Source organism: Apium graveolens, chromosome 7 (assembly GCF_009905375.1).
Source record: "Apium graveolens cultivar Ventura chromosome 7, ASM990537v1, whole genome shotgun sequence".
Taxonomy (NCBI): domain Eukaryota; kingdom Viridiplantae; phylum Streptophyta; class Magnoliopsida; order Apiales; family Apiaceae; genus Apium; species Apium graveolens.
Genome location: NC_133653.1, coordinates 72,947,489 through 72,967,715, shown reverse-complemented (window position 1 = coordinate 72,967,715; position 20,227 = coordinate 72,947,489). Strand labels below are relative to the sequence as shown.

Below are 20,227 nucleotides of genomic sequence, written 5' to 3'. Positions count from 1 at the left end.
CTAAAATGTAACCCGGAGTTGAACTCCTAACCTCCCGCAAGGGGTACAAGAGTTCAACCACCGCACAACACTTTGTTGGCTTTGATGGATATTTCATATATGGGATATTCCACCGACATTATCTCATATAAAGTGAATACTGTAGTTGGGTTTTCCACATAAAGCCGGTCAACTTTTCAAAAATTGGTCATTTTTGTTAATTTTATATAAAAATAGGCTAAATTTGTCCATCACCCACTTATAACCTTGGTGTGATCTGAGCACGATCCCATGGTGCTGCCACGTGTCTGCGCATGATCTCTTTGAGGGAACGGCATCCGCTTAATGCCATAGTTAGCTCGAACTCCTCACGGAGCGACTGAAGTGCTTTGCTCACGCCAGCCTCGCCATCAGCTGCTAATGACCAAATTATTGGTCTTCCAACCTAAAATTATAGCAAATTAATTAGTTTGCAAACAAGAATCAGTATCAAGCCTATGTCCATTTTAGACAGCCTCAAGAATGAATAGAAACTTCAAGTGGTGAGTTGTATGCCCAGACGACAAACTTATTCTGCAGTCGGCATTTTAATATATTAGTTAAAGATTTCAGATCATATATATAGTAAATCCTTGCTTCAGGATAATTTATGGCATCAATATCTTTAGAGACATCGAGCGTTTTGTACTTTGGTGGCCTAAAACATTGTACATTGTACGGATTAGTAAGATCCAGTGATTGAGTGCTCAAGAACTCTGTTTACAGGAAAGATAAATTGCAGAACATGTGCTAAAGAAACTGAACTGAATTGGTCAGTAGATGTGAGATGCTGAGTTGGGACAATTTTATACTTACAAATATGTCGGATGCCCCTAGAGCCAATGCCTTGAAGACATCTGTGCCACGACGAACCCCGCCATCAAGAAATACTGGAATTTTTCCTTGTACAGCTTGGACTACCTATAAACATCATAATTAAAGGACCATAAAAATTCAAGATATTATTAAAGAATTGGATAAAAAATACGTAAGCTTTATATTTGATTATGCAAGTAGATAGCTCTGTATACATAATAATGCATGAAGATATCAAGATGCTGATGTGATATCTCCCTCATAAGGAAAAAATTAAACGGAAATGTTTTTGTTTTAATCTTTGAAAGCTTTGTTTTAAACCCTCTTTTTTAAAGAGTAAAAAACTCATAATAACTTGACCAAATTGAAGCAAGCAGAATGACCTCTTCTAAAGCCATAATAGTTGCAGGTACATAATCAAGTTGTCGTGCCCCATGATTTGATACAGTTATTCCTGATGCTCCGGTTTGTACTGCTATCTTAGCTGCATTATTTGCAAATAGACGGAGAATTTAATTAAAGGGGTCATAACAGGGTTGAAGGAACATTTAATGTAGGGAGAGCAAATGAGTAACAAATTAAATAACTCTCACCATCCTCGGCAATTACTACACCCTTTACTAGAATTGGCAAGTGAGTAATCGTTTTAAACCATGCTATATCATGTTCAAAAATACTGATATACACATAAAATATTTTGAGTATAAGTGGGAGATTGTTAGTGTATACTGAAAATATTTATTTGAAGCATGTACATTTATTTCTGGCCAGTTTATTTGAGAATCATTTGAATGTTTACATGTTGTCTAATATTATATATTGTGAACAATCTAGTATCAAATGAGATACAAAATATTAGATTGTTAAATACGGTTATATAATATAATAAGGTTCACAGCACAGGTGGTGTTGGACAATCCACTGGTATGGCTGTAGTATTATTTAGATTAGTTTATATTGACTAATAAATAATACTAGTATACTTTGTGTATATTGAACAGGATCAAATTTAGAATTGTTCCCTTAATACTGATTAAGAAGGAGAACTAAGATTCTATGTTATTATTAATGCTTAGGTTCTTAATCCATAAATAGTAATTGACACGTGTATATTATTTACATGCTTTGATTTATATATGAAATAATTTTTTTGAATTATATCATTATATTTTGGGTGATGGAATTATATACATGGTGGATATTATTTATTGAAGGAATCCATGTCCTGATAATATTCGGGTTAATGATGTCCCCTTGAAAGCTCAAAAAGATTTAATTATGTGAAACCCTACAGGTGGAATTTATTCTGGCATAATTAAATAAAGGTTGAGTGGATGATCAAGGATAAAAAATATTAATTAAATAAATTATCAGTAATTTATTTAATTAATGGACATATGATATTTTAAACATGGGGAATTTAATAAGCAAATAATATTGAAACCGAATTAATTAAATTACGGTATTAGGAAAGGTAGTGCAAATATTAATTCTTTAGTGGATTGAATTAATATTTAATTACATTGGGCTAGGCTCAAGATGTAATTAGAAGGCCCAACCTAATTATCCATGGTCCCTATTGTAGCCTATATATATTCTTATTCTCTTCTTGCTTGGAATTGTGTGAAAACATACTGTAGCCACCAAGGAGCAAGAAGAGAGGATAACTTGAGAAGACGGAGGTCACACTTCGCTCAAGGGAATTTGGGAATACAATAGAAGAGCGTGGAATCAACCATTAACAAGGTAATCCTCTTTTCGTAATTTTTATCGTAAAACGTAGTAACACCCTAAGTCCGTGGTTCCCAACACTATATTGGTTACATCAATCAGGATACGAGGTCGGAACCTGATTAAATAAATAAATAATTGCACGATAAACATTCAAAGGTTATGTTAAGTAGAAAATATCTGCAGAATTAATTTCAAAGCAGAAGTTCAATCCCTGAGAGAAAACCAAATTCTAACCCTCCACCAATGGTACTTCAGATATGGCTAGTAGTAGTAGCTTCAAATCAATCATTTGAATTTAAATTGATAGACAAAGAGGAAAAGAACAAGCTATAAAAATGCATACAATATCCGCGAGAATGCACTGCGGTTCTCCTTGAGAGTCCATTCATCCTCAGCACCTGATGCATAATACTCGTAAATCAACTTGGACAGTTTCTTCTTTGCAATTGCCTCAAAACTCCATGACATTGGTTACTTGATCGACTTCCATCTTGCTGCACTAACTCTTCAGCAAATATAAAAGTGAAATAAAATTAGAATTATATATTATACCGACACTATAGTTTCATCATATAAACACACAAACTAAAATCAATCCCTGATAGCTGCAACGAAAATGCATTGTAATCTCGTAATAACCTTTTTAAGTCTTAACCTCCTCATGATCATAATATGTAAATTGCATATCAGAGGCATCAACAACTCCCCTTCATATCACAGTCTAAGTATGTCAATAAAAGATGCACATATTTACAATAAATTCATGCATTGCAAACACAAATTATTTATTCCTTGTAGTTGCAATAACAGTCTTTTCATCAACAAGCTGAATTCATACTACTGTTTGTCAAAATATTAAACACAAACACTTGTACATAGTACTAAACCTTTAAGTAACCAAATCAGATTAAACCAGAAGCATTATAACAAAACGCAAAACACGTGTTAATCAATGATCTTCTCATAAACATGTTTTAACACATGATCTTTCATAAACCTGCATGAATAATATCATAGATAAACAAAAAGCAAAACAGTAAATTCAAGATCAGGACAGTAAATTCGAGCTGAAAAGGTACCTGGCCTATATATGAGGAGTAAAAGAAATGCACCAAATTTGATAAGTTACTTGCAAAAACTAATAACAGGGGAGGCTATTCTTATATAGACTCCATCTTTTCAACTAGGAAATTTCAGAGCTATTAAAAAACATAGTGACATAAAAAATAAATGACAAATAGCCAAAAATAATTAACAACTTGTAAATACGTTCCCACCAAAAGCCAGAAAACCAATAAGTATTCAGTAAAAAGTCTAAAAATATCTGTTCACAAACAAAAATAAAAAATTATGTATCAAGGCATTTCAATCCTTCAAACATAATTCAAAAGTAAAGTGAAGCAGATCATATATGGCATGATTACATATTATTGCAACCATTACTGTACTCATCACTAGGATAGCCAGTAAAACCATTGAGCATACGCCTAGGAATCTGCCTTTGCGTTCCATAGTACGGTACCCTGTCATAGGTGGAACTATTTTTGGATCATAATATTGTCCTGGGTGACACAGTGGTCTTCGAGCATACGTTGGTGGAGGTTGAAAATGTGGGTTCATCATAGGATAATTATAACTACCACTGCCAGGATATAATTGTGAATAACCAGCGCCATAGTTCATGTTTGGCACATGCTCAGACGTTGTATAATTATCTCTCCTATGCAATGTACAATAGATGTTCGTGCAAATATGATCCGGAATTTCTTTCTTAGAAGATGCATTGCTTTCAGAATTATCATTCTTCTCCTTTGCATTGCTGCTGCCTTTATTTTTCCCCCACAAGCGGGAAAACAAATTCTTGTGATGAGCTGAAGAATCTTTTTGAGGAGCTGAAGAATCTTCGTGGTGAAATGAAGCATCAACTAAATCTTCTTTTTCTCCATCTTCATCATTTGTTTCAACTGTATAACTCTGAGGGTTGGTATCTTCTCTCTCAGGCACTAGCTCCGCTTTTTTTCCCCATTTCTTGATTTTGTCGATGACTTCCTTAGGATCTATTAAACCTTCCACTGTTACTAAGTTTCGGCTTACATCAATCTCAACTGATTCAATACCTAAACAAAACCAATTACAAATATAAAACATAATATATCGCTGTTTCAATCATGTCATGTACAACAAACTTAATTACTATGCAGTGATTTGATTAGATTAAAATGACATATGAACAATTTTTTTTTAGCTAGGAGCTGATATGTGCACTCTAAAAATTACGGTTCACACCCTAAGTTGTTAAAGAACTAAAATACCCTTAAAATGCAATTGAATATTTATTTTCAGAGTTAGTCCTCTAAGCTACATCGCAACTCTATAAACAGCAAAAACATATAGCTAAACAACTAATCTCGTCCTTTTTTTATAATCCAGTCAAACAATTCATTAGGCATCTGAAATCTAAAATGCATTAAACTCCTACATGTAATGTAAATAGCCAATCCACATGATGTTAGCATGATTTTAAAACTATAAGCAAGCCAAGCAGCATTACATGTCCACCAGAATATCTAGGTTATCCATTCAAGCAGACAATTCATAAACCAAAACTGAATCATGGACACCATTAAAGAGGAGCATAATTTGTATTTTCTTTGTACTCGAAAGAGAAGATTCAGAAAAAAAGTACCTTTAAGATTTTTCAGACCCTTGTCCAGTTTCTTGGGGCACTCCACGCAACAGTTGATGTTGTGTACTTTAAACTTAAAAACCTGTCAAAACAAACAAATAATATGAGTACGGCATCTACACAACCAAGAAACACATGTGTAACATCTATCTATGCAAGAGAGAACCTGAGAACCATGAGAATAAATTTTTTGATGAATATTGGCCATTCAACCAGCTGTGTCAGAGACGTAGACAGAACAGGGTTAAAATATTGCAATTCCTAGGTTAGGGAAATATGTTTTGTATATGAATCAATAATTATGCAGTTTCCCAATGTAATTTAACTATATTGGATTACAGGGGACGTAAATTTGCAATAATTATATTAGCTTAATAAAGGAAAGGTATGCACTGCAAGCAATGCTAGTAATCTTGGAAATATATTTTTGGGCGAATGCCCAAATTACCTTTCTTTTAAAATGCACTTACCAAAGTATCGGTCAGTAAGTCCATATAGACCCGGCAGTTATGCATAATTCTTAGGCCCATTACAGCATCTGGGCCGTATAATGATCCCCCGATAAATAGTCATATTTATATTAGGACCGGACCCAATACTCCTATGTCCCATTAAATTTTATATATTATTTTTTGATATATTTTTCAATATACTTTTAAAGTATAACTACATAATATTTTTTTTATTTTTTTTTCCGAATAAAAATTTCATGTTTAAACTTTTATTCAAAAACAAATTATAAAAAATATTATAAAAAATAATATTTTATAGAAGTTTCGAAATACATGCAAATAGTAAACGTATATTACCCGGCAGGAGTGAGGGAGTATTTTATTTCAAAATTACGGATCGAGTACTGGGACTCCCTAAATCTGGTCTTGGGACCGGATCGAACTATGAAAATTTGGATCGGGCCGGTATAAACCTGTTTAATTAATATTTATTTAAAATTTTAATTTATACAATTTATTTTTTATTTCTCTTTCAAATTTATATTCATAAAAAAGTTATGTTACTTCGTATGAAAAAAAAATTAAAACTAAGTACATAATTTATTATATTAAATAGATACTAATTTTTAAATATATAAATATCAATACTTTATTACACAATGTACAAAATTTAGTAATTTGAAGTGTAGTGTCAACAATCAAGAACCATAAATTTAAGTATAAATAAAGTCGGCCCTGAGATTTGAGGGTTCCTAGTCGAAATCAGTTTATGGGGTCCTAATATACATATATCATGAAAATTTATAAATATTTATTTAAAAAAAGTTAGAAATTTTTTTGGGCCCTATATATTGGGGGTTCTATGCGCAAATTTTGTTCACCTATAATTAAGATCATCCCCAAGTATAAACCAATTTGAAATGGAACAGCATTCGCAAGTAGGATAATGGACTCTATCGTATTCGTATGAGCACAGAGGTGCACCTCGAAAATGATGTTATGCTGATGTAAGAGGAAGTGCAGCGCGGGCCTAACTCGGCTGAGGTGTACAAAAGTGGTCTGTCCTCCTTTCATTTGCACCACTGTGATATTGTGAATAAGTTGGCCAGGCCCGGGAAGGTGGGCTGGCCAACTCTGCCGCATTTTATTACTTTTCAGTTTTATATGTTTTACTTTGTTTGCTCTACTGCTTATGTAACGTTAATATTAACGTTGTAAAATCAGACTGAAATGGTGAACGTTGTGATTCAGATGAGACATAAACGTTCATATTTTCTCCCTATAAATATAAAATTTTCACACTTCTCATTTTATTTTCCTAATAATTTAGTTTTAGAGAAAAATGAATCCTCATCAATATCCATCTTCAAATCCTCAAAACACAAACCCGAATTCTCAATCTTCGAAAACCCAATTTCCGTATCCATTTCCAAATCCTAATTTTTCGTTTCCCCCAAATACAAATATCGATAATTCTCAATTTTTCAACCCACAAAATCCGTGTTATAATCCTCAAATGCCAAATTCTCAATTTCCGTTTCCTAATCCTTTTTACCCCTATGCTCAAAATTCACAATTTTCATACAGTTCAAATTTTTCACATCCAAATTTAGGAAATCCACGAACCCCTACCAATAATCAAAATTCTCCGTACTCACAAAATTCTTTTTTTGATACTACGAATGTTATTGATCTAAATGATGATGTCAATGAATTGGATGACCCACGAGGAGGTGCAACCCAGTGGACTTGGACTGAAGATAAACTCTTAATTAACGCATGGTTGAATGTGCCAATTGATCACTTGATTGGGGCAGATCAAAAAGGTGAAGCATTTTGGGATCGAATTCATAATTATTGTGAAAAAAGTAATCCCGGTCTTATTAAAAGAGGGGAATAGCTATCAAAAAAAGGTGGCAACGAATAAATGAAGGGGCTCAGCGATATGGAGCGTGTTATGAGGAAGCTGTCCGAAAAATGGGGAGCGGTACGAATATGGAGAATAAAAATGGGGCTCAGCGATATGTATTTTAATAAAAAGTAATTTTTATTTTCAATCTTATTTTCATTTTTTTAATCTTTTCATTTCTTATTAAATTATTAATTAAATCAAGATTATATATATATATTAATTATATTTAATCTTGATTATATTACAAATTACAAAATTATATAAAACTAATTAAATAATAATTAAATGGGACCTACTAAAAGTTGGACTTGGGCTTTGCATTGGAGCTAGTTGGCCACTTAATTTGTCAAGCTGTCGAGCTTGTGTTTTGCTTACATGGCTTCAAAAAGGAGAAAATGGCAGTGGACTTGGGACTGTCCACTGCACTTGCTCTAAAGACTAAGGGGTGCATTCATATCAGATTTTAAAGAATTGTTAATAATCTACGGATTTTAAAAGATTTTTGTTGATTTTAATTCTTCGTGGATTTTGATGGAGTTGATCCAAAATCTTTTAGAGTCTTGCAGATTTTGTGGAGTTTTTTAAAAGTCCATCAAAATCTCATGTATTTTGAATTTTGAAGAGATTTCAAGATATTAAAAATGTACTAGCAAATCCATCAAAATCCACAACTTTTTTAAATAAAAGAAAATCCATGGACTTTTGAATACCATCAGATTTTGATGAATTTTTTAAAATCCAAATTGAATACCACCAAATTTTGATTGACTTTTTAAAATCTAAATTGAATACACTCAGATTTTAAAAAACTTTTTCCGATATTTGTTAAATACTTTCAAATTTTAAAGGATTATTTAAAATCCAAATTGAATACCCCATGATTTCTAAAATCCATAAAAATCCTTCAAAATCTCAATTGAATACAACCCTAAATTTTTAGCGTGATATATAAGATAAACAAAAGTGACAACTAACCATGATTGTGCTAGCAGAAGATGCTGCTCTTGCAATTGCAAACTCTCCTGCATGAATATGCAACTTTCTTATTAGATCCCAACAAAAAGAATATATTAAATTATTTTTCCGCATGAATCGGGTTCCCTACGATAAAAATAAATAAAGTTATATTAGATTATAAGTTGTTCGCTTAACATAAGCCTAAGAATATATTGTCAGCTAAAACTGCATCCAAAGCTCTTATTTATATTTTCAATATCAATCTTACTTCATATATTAAACTTATTTAATACAACAAATTTATTAACATTCACATTTCTTAATATATTTAATTTTTTATAAATGGACATATAATTCAAAATAGATGGGATAATAATGAAGATTTCTTTTTTATAAAAAAATCTCTATCAATGAAAAATCACCATTAACTTGAAAAATTTAATGTTAAACATATTAGACAAACCCTCCATAAAAAGGGCTAATATTGTTTTCTTCAACTGCTCTTGGCTAAAATGAATAGGTACGTCAATATAGTAAAAATCTGATCCGACTCAGTCTGAGATTATTTTAGTAATTGGATACAAAATTATTCTTTTAAAGATTTTAAGCACCCATCATATTACATGTTTCTTAAAACTCTTTAATTGAATTTCATTGAATTTCGTGAATCTACCTTCCATTTTCAGAAGTCACCAAATCAATCTTCAAATCATTCGTCAAATATTTTGATGCAATTTAATGTGAAACTAGTGTAAAAGGCCAAGTGAACTGTTTATATACTTTTGTAATGTCTTACACGAACTTGTACATATATAACTAAATAATTTTGTAACTAAAATTATGGTAAAGAATACTATTCTAAATTTATCTTATTTTTTATATATAATTTTCGAGCCAAATTTTTTAATTTGATAATATAACATTTAATCTCACAATCTAATGTACATTGAATCCAACAACCCACCACATCTCAGTACAAAAGAGCTAATAATTTTTATAAATATTAATTCTAATTTTGTTTTTATAAATGACTCCAATATTGTAATTCTAATTGATTTAGGAAGTACTCGAATATTTAACGAATATACGAGAATAATATTTAAGAAAGTTCTATCTTTATTCAATTGTGCAAACCCTTACAAATGAGGTAGTGACTCTATATTTATATCAAGTGTCAATGAGACTTTTCCTTTACAAATGGGTCTATTGGGCTTTTATCTAAAGTATATCTAATTATTACAATTAAATTTTTTTGAGCCTTATCTTTGAGTCCATGATCCAACATTTGTCCCCGTCCTTATTTTGAACTATATCTTTAAATTTGTTTCGAGTGTTTTGATTTCTGAAAATCGGACAAGAGAAATAACAAGCAAATATAGTTAAAGTTAATGCGTAAAATAAAATAAAATAAAACGTAAGGTTGAAAGTAAAGGCAATCATGAGATATGATTTGTAGTTTATTGTTGTTTTGTTTCTTGTTTCTTTTTTTTACAAATATATATATATATATATATTGCATTTCTTGTTTTTTTGTGCCTGTTGATTGGTGTCTGTTGGGTTTCTTTTTCGCTTATCAAAAGGGGTTTGCCGGCTGCTCTGGATTTCATTCCTTTCTCCGTCACTCTTCCTCTCCTATTACTGTAAGTTTTCTCTCTTCTCTGCCTTCAAAGTTAGCAACTTTTAGGGTTCAGTAGAGTAATATTTATCTTTCTTGTAGTCTTGTGTGAATTATTATGGCCGCTGCTAGTTCTTCTTCTTCTGTGCAAACCTTCCGATCGTAACCCCGAAAAAGACCTCTTGAAGAGGGTGACCACTGAATTTGCATGATTTAGAGATTCCCGACCTAGAACACTGTAAATTTTTTGATTTTATGAACGGAGATGAACTTTTGTCTGGAGTTCCTGAGGGTGTGTCTCGTCCTCCCTCTTTGAGTCCCCGTACACTGGAATTTAGGACACAAGTTGTCAAAGAAAGTTTATGTTTGGGTCGTGAAGAATTTTCAGATAAGTCTTGTCTTAATAATGTAAGTCATTATGTTAACCAGGAGCCACCGTGGGATAAACTGAATAGTTATGTTGCTTTAATAATGGGTATCGTCATCGAATTCCGTCAGCCAGTGATCGGGTGTGGATGATGCCGGAGTACGGGATGCATGCCATCCCATTGATTCTGTTTCATTACGGCCTTCGATTGCCCATGCATCCATTCCATTTGGCGATGTATGAAGCCATAGGGTGTGGTGTTGGACAGCTGGCACCGAACTCTATTACGCAATTGAGTGATTTTGTAGTTTTGTGTTATGATAAAAATAGAATACCGTCGGTTAAGTTGTTCTTTTTTATCTAAGTAATTCGATACCACGAGGGGCAGTTTTATTTCGATACTCGACATAGGAGAATGAAAATAGTTAGTGTCAGATCTTTCAACTCAGGTTATCACCCTAAGTGGTTGTACATTGACGGGCCCGATTTGGAGTTTGTGAGGCCGTGTCGAAAGATTAGTATTGCAACTATCGACCGCCTTAATAGTCTGGACAAATATGATTCTGATTATTTGGATAGGTTTCACGGTTCAAGGTCGATTAATACTCACTTGCAATTAATAAATCCAAAATTCTTGGAGGAGCATAATTGTAAGACTTGTGCTATAATTGACTATTTTTATATGTGTTTATGATTTTTCTTGCACTGTCGTTGCTCTTCTCCTCTCTCTCTCTCTTGATGCCTTTGTCTTTCTTTTTCAGTGGCAGATTAAACTTTGAAAGAGGTTTTGAACAGCGGAGTTCGCGGTGAAATGGATAAGGTTATGTTGCTTCTGGTTTAGAGGGCCTCGGCCGATGCAGTTGATGTTGCGAGGGCTGAGCCTTCAAGGGTTAATCATTCGGTGTCCATTGAACTCTTGGATGAGTAGGGTGAGAAGGTTGTTGAGGAATCAGATAGGGTGGTTGTTGTTGTTAATCACGCGGGTGTTAACCCTAGTATGCGACATCGTCGCGAGGTGGATCAAGGTGGTGTAGATGGTGTTAATGAAGTTGCTGGTGGTGTTAACAAGACTTTGATGTTAGTTAGGAATCGCGTTTTGATGACTAAAATCGTTGACCCCCAAGTTCGTCGGGAAGCAGTTCGTGTGGAGATTCAACCGTCGGAGCGTTGAACTGGTGGTTCGACAGTTCCTTTGCGCGCATTTAATATTTTTAACCTTCCTCAAGATTTTGTGACTTATGAGGGCAGGAGGCGGGATGAGATTGTCGACATGTGCAAGGGTCGTGTTGGCCGGGTAAGATAGCTTTTATATGATAAGTTCTCTATTATGCTTTGTTTATTTTTTTATTGTGCATGTTGTCATATTTATCACTTACGTTTCTTCTTTTTTTTTTTCTTTTTTTTAGTTTCTCGCAGATTTTGTACATGTCCTGGAAGATTTTAAAGTGGATGCTGACGACAAGGCTTGATCAAAGTTGGAGGCTGAGATCAATAGTCTCAAAGAGGAGAGGAAAAAGCTTATTGTGAGTCACACTAAGGCAGAGAGGCATGTCAGGGGCTTGGCTAACAAAAATTCTGCTTTGTTGAAGCAGGTTCAAGAGAAAGAAGCTGTTGAGAGCTCGCTTGCGACTAAAGTGCAGGAGCTCGAAGGTAAACTGCATGAGGCGGAGAAAGATCGTGACGATGAGAAAGCCAAGCACGAGGGTTTGGAGCGTCAGGTCGATGGCATGAACAGGGCTTATAAATTGATTGTTGAAGAGAATGAGCAGTTAAAGATGGAAGTGCAGAAGGGTTGGATGATATCGTAGTAGCACTGGCCGATGGTTATGGTCGATGCGTTCGTCGTATGGCGGGGGCGGGGATTAATTCGAGGGGCACTCCTTCGAAGATTACATCCGTATTCGCGGCCTCGCAGGCTGGTGACCAAGCCGGTGGCTCTTGAAGGCGGGGTATGCCCTATTTATGTAATGATGTTTCTGATACCTTCTTAATTACTTGTTCTTTCAAGATTGTGAAATGCTTAGTGATAACGTGGATTGTCTTTTTCTATGGGTTGTGACTTTGGAGTCGGCTTTTTATATTTTGTTTTAGAGATTTTGGTTTTCCTTTGAATATTTGACGTGTTGTGCTGTGGAGATAATCCTTCTATTCTAGCTTACTTCGTTTGTGAATTTGTGATATGTTTTTCTTTTAATTTTATTAGGCGGTACTCCCCATTGGGATTTACAGGATTTTTCCTTTGAAGGTGTGCTTTTTCGTTGCTAATCTAGCTGCTTGCTAGTATTGTACACTTTCTCCTCTCTTTTTTCTGTTGTACTTAGGCTAGCTTGCTAGTATGTACGCTTTTTTTGTACTTGGGCCAATACGTCGCGGTAAGACAAATCGTTTCTTGTAAGTTTGAAACTCTCAACACATTTTTTGAGAAATGTACATTTTAACACTCAAATTATGAGTAATGTCCGTTTAGCCCTTATAACGGTACAACTCAGAGTTCAAATATCTTTTTTGTCCCTCCAATATTTTACGGTCGCGGTAAAAAGGTCTAAAGGTATGAAAATATATAACTTGGGGGTAAAAGGGTACGCTCGCAAAATTCAAAAATTTATGCATACAAACATATATATACTTGGCCAAAAGGTTAATAAACCTATTTTAAATGATAAAATTTGAGTTATAATTTTAAATTCTCATATTTATACTAATATTTGAATGTGTTGGATTTCAAATAAAATTTGAATCCATATTGACAAACATATTATTTGATTAAAATTGAGAATTTCGAATGAAATTCAGGTTCTCAACCATGGCAGGTTTATGTAACTTCACATTAAATAAACTCTTGATTTGGTGGATTTTGAAAGTCACAAGACAGATTCACGAAATTCAACTAGAAAGTAGATCCACGAAATTCAAAATTTTAGAAACATATATTATATTTTACATGATAGATTTCAAATAATATAATTTGAATTGTCATTTTATTTTCTTATGTGTATATTCATATTTAAATATTTTGGTTTTCAAATTAAATTCAAATCAAATTTGAAATTGAGGTTCTCCACCGGGGCACGTTTTGGTTTGATCAAGCGGAAGAAAGATAAATCTGGGAATGGTATTCAGGTGCACTAAAAGAAAAACTCAAGCTCAGATAGTGCAATGGCCAAAAATATTTTTTTAAAAAAAATTGTAACAAGAATATCACTTTTTCAAGTATATGGCCAAAAATACCCATCTAATACGCATTTGTAAAATGGGTAACTTTAATAAGTATTTGAGAAATGGGTATTAGGTAAAAAAAATAAAAAAACAAAAACAAAACAAAAACAAAACAAAAGACACGCATTTCTGAAATGCGTATCACCAAAAGTCAAAGGGGGATACGCATTTCCAAAATGCTATCTCCTTTATATATATTTTTTTATTTTTTTTAAACATTTTTTTACACAAATCACTCATTTGTTAAATGCGTATTAGTGATACCCAACTTAGAAATGTGTATTAGAGTGGTATTTTTGGCCATATACTTGAAAAATTGGTATTCTTGTCAGACTCTAAAAAAAGTGGTATTTTTGTCATTTTTTCGCTCAGAGAAGGCCTGAAGACTAGTTAAATTAAAGCAAGGCAGCAAATTTCATTTCCTTTACCCAAAAAAAAAAGAAACATAGTAATCGAAATTCACTTCAAGTCTTGCAAGATAAGGATTAAACCCCAATATGTGATATAAGCTTGGTGATACAAGACATAATTGTATTGGGTAATAATTATATTTGTTGACAATTATTATCATAATGAGATCGAGTAATAATTGTATTTGTTAACAATTATTATCATAATGGGAACGAGTAATAATTATATGGGCAGACAATTATTATTGTAATTAGATTATGTATGTATTGTTGACTAAGTTTGTGATGACTATATATACATAGTCATGTTATTATTTTGATGTATGCTTAAGAGATGTAGTCGTCTTAGGTATCGTGCAGGTATCGTGCGGGAGATGTTTGAGCATTTGTTGACTCAACTATTAGTTTGGGACACCATTGAGGTGTTATGTATTGATGTATTATTGTTAATTGTTTGGAATAATAATACAAGTTGCAAAAATCATACACATCACACTTAAGATGTAAATGTTCAAATACTAAAGAATAGGGCAGCTCCTGAACCGCAATGTTTCTGCCATTCTTTTTTATATGACAAAACTTATAACCTTGGTGTGATCTGAGCACGATCCCATGGTGCTGCGACGTGTCTGCGCGTGATCTCTTTGAGGGAACGACATCCACTTAATGCCATAGTTAGCTCGAACTCCTCACGTAGCATCTGAAGTGCTTTGCTCACGCCAGCCTCGCCATCAGCTGCTAATGACCATATTATTGGTCTTCCAACCTAAAATTATAGCAAATTTATTAGTTTGCAAACAAGAATCAGTATCAAGCCTATGTCTATTTTAGACAGCCTCAAGAATAAATAGAAACTTCAATTGGTAAGTTGTATGGCCAGACGGCAAACTTATTCTGCAGTCGGAATTTTAATATATTAGTTAAAGATTTCAGATCATCTATACTTCTATAGTAAATCTTTGCTTGAGGATAATTTATGGCATCAATATCTTTAAAAATATCGAGTGTTCTGTACTTTGGTGTCCTAAAACATTGTACATTGTACGGATCAGTAAAACATTGTAAATTGCAGCACATGTGCTAAAGAAACTGAACTGAATTGGTCAGTAGATGTGAGATGCTGAGTTGGGACATTTTTATACTTACAAATATGCCGGATGCCCCTAGAGCCAATGCCTTGAAAACATCTGTGCCACGACGAACCCCGCCATCAAGAAATACTGGAATTTTTCCTTGTACAGCTTGGACTACCTATAAACATCATAAATTAAAGGACCATAGAACTTCAAGAGATTATTAAAGAGTTGGATAAAAAATACGTAAGCTTTATAATTGATTGTGCAAGTAGGTAGCTCTGTATACATAATAATGCATGAAGACATCAAGATGCTCATGTGATATCTTCCCTCATAAGGAAAAACTTAAACGGAAATGTTTTTGTTTTAATCTTTAAAAGCTTTGTTTTAAACCCTCTTTCTTAAGAGTAAAAAACTGATAATAACTTGACCAAATTGAAGCAAGCAGAATGACCTCTTCTAAAGCCATAATAGTTGCAGGTACATAATCAAGTTGTCGTGCCCCATGATTTGATACAATTATTCCTGATGCTCCGGTTTGTACTGCTATCTTAGCTGCATAGAATTTAATTAAAGGGGTCATAACAGGATCGGAGGAGTATATAATGTAGGGAGAGCAAATGAGTAACAAATTAAATAACTCTCACCATCCTCAGCAGTTACTACACCCTTTACTAGAATTGGCAAGTGAGTAATCGTTTTAAGCCATGCTATATCCTGTTCAAAAACTTCCAGACGTTGGTAATTTGAGGGACAAAATGCATACAATACATGACTCAAAAAACAAGTTTACCTTCCAGCTAAGTGATCGGTCAACTAGACCAGCAACATATTTGGTAAGTCCAGAATCTGCATTCTGTGTAAATAAACAAATAATTTTTTTCCATCAATGAACTAATTACGAGAATTACCTTTGTGTTGGCATTACCAACAATTCATTACAATTACCTTGTCAAATTTGCCAATGTCCATACCCTCAAAGTTTTTTAGTGTGAGGTGTGGAGGCATATTGAATCTGATAAAGACAGTGCATAAATGGTTATAGCAAAGCAGAAAAAGCAATAAACTTTAGCTAGTTATCGAATCCAATTATACAAAATAAATGGTGCAGCAGTTCAGCAAAGCCATTCAATTGTCTTTGTTTGTCATAGTGCACCTGTTTTTGAAATCTGCTTCCCTCCTCCCAAGCCTTGGAGTATCTACCGTAAGGGCAATTGCCTTGTACCCAGCCTTTTCAGCTCTCTTCACTAGGTTTATTACCACGTTTCTGTCTTTGTAGACCTATATAAGAATAGATGTATGATCGGATAGAGCTCATGTGATAAGGAGATATGCTCATTTTGTGCAATAATTAAATTGCAAGTATGTTCTATATGAGGATGAAGTATATATTGTCAAACAAGGGGGAATGTATTTAAAAATATAATAAGAACTTTAAAACTTGAAGATTGAGGGTAAAATGAAAGACACCTATAAGTTATTGGTACAGTTAAAAGGAAAGGGTAAAGCCCTTCTGGGGGCAATGCACAGTGACAACATAATTATCAAGAATAACTTAATTTCATCACTTATTTGGCAACTGTGTGTGTTGTAAGTTCTTGCAATCTAATTTCTTTAACTAGACTTCACCCAAGTTAATCTATGAAATTGTTCGAATAGGTTCAGAAACCAAGAATGAATTATTTATCTTACATAGAGCTGGAAAAACCGTAGGCCAGGTCCAGTTGATGCTACCTCTTCAATGCTGGAATTACCCCATGAGGATAGAGTCTGCAATCAAGAATCATAAATTTAAGTATAAACCAATTTGAAATGGAAGAGCATTCGCAAGCAGGATACTGGACTATGTCATATGAGCACAGAGGTGCACCTCGAATATGATGTTATGTTGATGTAAAGACTAAATTGTTAGCATGATATATTAGATAAACAAAAGTGACAACTAACCATGATTGTGCTAGCAGAAGATGCTGCTCTTGCAATTGCAAACTCTCCTGCATGAATATGCAACTTTCTTATTAGATCAAACAAAAAGAATATATTAGATTATATTCCTGCATTAATATGCAACTATCTTATTAGAACCAAACAAAAAAAATATATTAGGTTATAAGTTGTTCGCTTGAACATAAGCCTGAGAATATATTGTCAGCTAAAACTGCATCCAGTAGGAGGGAGGTAAGTGTGATGACGGAAATATGACATAATCGAGTAAATATTAAAATTTACAATCTCCAATGAAGCTGCATATTATACAGGACTTAGCCGCTAGAGATAAGAAGAGTTTCAGCTCAATTACAGCAGGTATTTCACATTCTAAGTATGTACATATACTTCGCATTTAAGTTTTAGATAAACGTGCAAGAATATGCATAGGCATCATATTGTTTTATGTTTGCACAATGCCAATGTACTTTACTGAGCATCCCCTTGGAGAAAAAGGTCAATGCCAATAGAACAGGTGTATATACCTTCAGGATGAGCCATTTTTTGCATAGCAGTAGGAGCAATCATAATAGGCATTGAAACCTTTAAGCCCAAGATAGTTGTGCTCATGTCTATATTGGTTACATCAATCAGGATACGAGGTCGGAACCTGATTAAATAAATAAAAAATTGCACGATAATCATTAAAAGGTTATGTTAAGTAGAAAATATATGCAGAGTTAATTTCAAAGCAGAAGTTCAATCCCTGATGGAAAACAAAATTCTAACCCTCCACCAATGGTACTTCAGATATGGCCAGTAGTAGTAGCTTCAAATCAATCATTTGAATTTAAATAAATAGACAAAGAGGAAAAGAACAAGCTATAAAAATGCATACAATATCCGGGAGAATGCACTGCGGTTCTCCTTGAGAGTCCATTCATCCTCAGCACCTGATGCATAATACTCGTAAATCATCTTGGGCAATTTCTTCTTTGCAATTGCCTCAAACTCCATGACATTGGTTACTTGATCCACTTCCATCCTGCTGCACTACTTCTTCAATATAAAAGTAAAATAAAATCAGAGTTACATATTATACCGACATTATAGTTTCGTCAATATTAATACACAGACTACAATCAATCCCTGATAGCTGCAACAACAATGAATTTGTAATCTCAGAATAACCCTTCATATCACAGTCTAAGTATGTCACTCGAAGATGTACGTATTTACAATAAATCATTGCATTGCAAACACAAAATATATATTCTTGATGGTTTCTATAACAGTCTTTTCATTAACAAACTGAATTCATATTACTGATTGTCAAAATATTAAACACAAACACTTGTACATAGTACAAAACCTTAAAGTAACCAAATCAGATCAAACCAGAAGCATTATAACAAAACGCAAAACACGTGTTAATCAGTGATCTTCTCATAAACATATTTCAATACATGATCTTTCATAAACATGCATGACTGATATCATAAAGAAACAAAATGCAAAACAGTAAATTTGAGCTGAAAAGTTACCTGGCCTATAGCTATATATGAGGAGTGAAAGAAATGCACCAAACTTGATAAGTTGCTTGCAAGAACTGATAACAGGGGAGGCTATTCTTATATAGACTCCATCATTTCAACTAGGAAATTTCAGAGCTAATAAAACAAAAATAGTGACACAAAAATAAATTACAAATAGCCAAAAATAATTAACAAGTTGTAAAGAGGAATGGTTTACTGGTGGGGGCTGGGATTTGGTTAATAATTAACAAGTTATGATCGATTAGGTAACAATTTTGGTACGTTTCACCTAACTGGGTTTTCAATCTCCCCAGTATTTGACTAGAGCAGACCCTAGAAATCAATGAATTTTTGCAGTAAATTAGAGTGGCACTGTTGATATAACTGCAGGTACGAGGCCACATATGCAATTGGTTCGGAACCAATTGTGTATCTTCAACCCCCAGTTTTAGTTCCAAATTTTTATGCATTTTTACAACGAATTGAGTTATTCTTTTTAATTCTACTTTTTAAGGTAAATGATTTGTGTGATGTCCTGTTGTGTTAAATTAAATATTTTTTTAGAAAAAGAGTCCTAAATTACGTATATTAAAAGAGTGACAAATTATAAACTAGTTGAGTTGTAAAAGAAACGAACTCATGCAAACTTGGATAAAATTTTAGCAAACTCGAGTAAGATCTTAACAAATAAACAATGTTTGCTAATTATTTCGGACAAATTTTCTTGTTTGAACTCGAATTCGGTAATATTTGGATTGAACGTTAACTATTCGCGTGCACATCAAGAATTAAACGAACAAAAACAATTTATTAGCATTATACACCTTCACCGAAAAAAATTGTTAGGAAAATAAACTCTATCTAATGTGAAAAATTATACCGACTATTAATAAATATCTGTTCCCAATTTAATATTTAATTTAAATGATTACAAAAATGTGACTAAAATATAAATTATGTATAGCATATATTATATATACATGAGTATACTGTTTTCTTGGGACCGAACTCTATTTTAATAAATAACCAAACTCGACCATGCTCACCTTAAAATTTGGTTGGTTTGATAAGTTATCGAACAGAAGATGTAGCTTGATAAATTTTTGAACAAATCCTTTACTTTCTTCTAATAATAAAAAAGAAAAGGTTTCCGAACAAACTTTTTGAACTTGAACTTGTTGATTTCTTGAAGAAGAAGAACAAAATTGTATTGAATCTGTTAAGTGAAAGTTACAACCAGGGAATGAAAGAAGTGAACTATATACAAAAATAGCAAAGAGGGGGGAAATTTAATATTCTAACTAATGGACTAACTATTGGACCTATACTATATTGGACCATCAGCTAACTTTATGTGGGCTTCTATATTGGGTTGGCATTGTGTCTTTATCTATATCTTCAATAGTCCCCCTCAAGTTGGGAGCTACATGAGGTGACAAATCATGGAGACCCAACTTGCCAGTAAGCAACTTGAACTGAGAAGAAGGAATGCTCTTGGTCAATACAT

At 33.4% G+C, this 20,227-nt stretch overlaps 2 protein-coding genes and 1 long non-coding RNA gene across 7 annotated transcripts; 1 reads left to right on the top strand and 2 right to left on the bottom strand.

Moving 5' to 3' along the window:
• Nucleotides 1-23: 23 nt before the first annotated feature.
• Nucleotides 24-19,092, bottom strand: LOC141671228 (glycolate oxidase-like). Of its 3 annotated transcripts, none has more exons than XM_074477385.1 (12): nt 18,730-19,092; nt 18,084-18,244; nt 17,731-17,855; nt 17,207-17,253; nt 16,952-17,029; nt 16,416-16,540; nt 16,208-16,274; nt 16,053-16,115; nt 15,907-15,976; nt 15,714-15,814; nt 15,330-15,434; nt 24-424 (listed from the first exon to the last, which is right to left on the bottom strand). In XM_074477385.1, exons 2-12 carry the CDS (start codon nt 18,227-18,229, stop codon nt 239-241), a joined length of 1,113 nt encoding a protein of 370 aa, XP_074333486.1. In that variant the 5' UTR covers nt 18,230-18,244; nt 18,730-19,092; the 3' UTR covers nt 24-238. The 3 variants fall into 3 exon arrangements, with proteins under 3 accessions (XP_074333486.1, XP_074333485.1, XP_074333484.1); XM_074477384.1 differs by lacking the exon at nt 24-424 and adding an exon at nt 14,585-14,949 and having other exon boundaries at nt 18,084-18,241; nt 18,730-19,065; XM_074477383.1 differs by lacking the exon at nt 24-424 and adding an exon at nt 14,585-14,949 and having other exon boundaries at nt 18,730-19,064.
• On the bottom strand, nt 1,218-5,679 carry LOC141671229 (uncharacterized). 2 transcript variants are annotated; one of them, XM_074477388.1, is made up of 5 exons: nt 5,421-5,679; nt 5,255-5,336; nt 3,993-4,685; nt 2,912-3,073; nt 1,218-1,318 (listed from the first exon to the last, which is right to left on the bottom strand). In XM_074477388.1, coding segments are annotated over exons 1-4 (819 nt in total). In that variant the 5' UTR covers nt 5,463-5,679; the 3' UTR covers nt 1,218-1,318; nt 2,912-3,071. The 2 variants fall into 2 exon arrangements, with proteins under 2 accessions (XP_074333489.1, XP_074333487.1); XM_074477386.1 differs by having other exon boundaries at nt 2,912-4,685.
• Nucleotides 10,072-12,788, top strand: LOC141673011 (uncharacterized). Of its 2 annotated transcripts, none has more exons than XR_012555781.1 (3): nt 10,072-10,215; nt 11,319-11,851; nt 11,964-12,788. It is a non-coding gene; the product is annotated as an uncharacterized LOC141673011 (long non-coding RNA). The 2 variants fall into 2 exon arrangements; XR_012555782.1 differs by lacking the exon at nt 10,072-10,215 and adding an exon at nt 10,255-11,207.
• Nucleotides 19,093-20,227: the final 1,135 nt, after the last annotated feature.

Bases quoted from the DNA above. Each gene is read 5' to 3' on its own strand.
- LOC141671229 (XM_074477386.1), bottom strand. From the start codon at position 5,462: ATGGCCAATATTCATCAAAAAATTTATTCTCATGGTTCTCAG. The intron at 5,337-5,420 runs GTTCTCTCTTGC...TTGTTTTGACAG, and splicing joins TTTATTCTCATGGTTCTCAG to GTTTTTAAGTTTAAAGTACA. The intron at 4,686-5,254 runs GTACTTTTTTTC...GGTTTTGTTTAG, and splicing joins GGGTCTGAAAAATCTTAAAG to GTATTGAATCAGTTGAGATT.
- LOC141671228 (XM_074477385.1), bottom strand. From the start codon at position 18,229: ATGGAAGTGGATCAAGTAACCAATGTCATGGAGTTTGAGGCAATTGCA. The intron at 17,030-17,206 runs GTTAGTTGTCAC...TCTTGATTGCAG, and splicing joins CTTCTGCTAGCACAATCATG to ACTCTATCCTCATGGGGTAA. The intron at 15,815-15,906 runs GTGAGAGTTATT...AATTCTATGCAG, and splicing joins TGTAGTAACTGCTGAGGATG to CTAAGATAGCAGTACAAACC.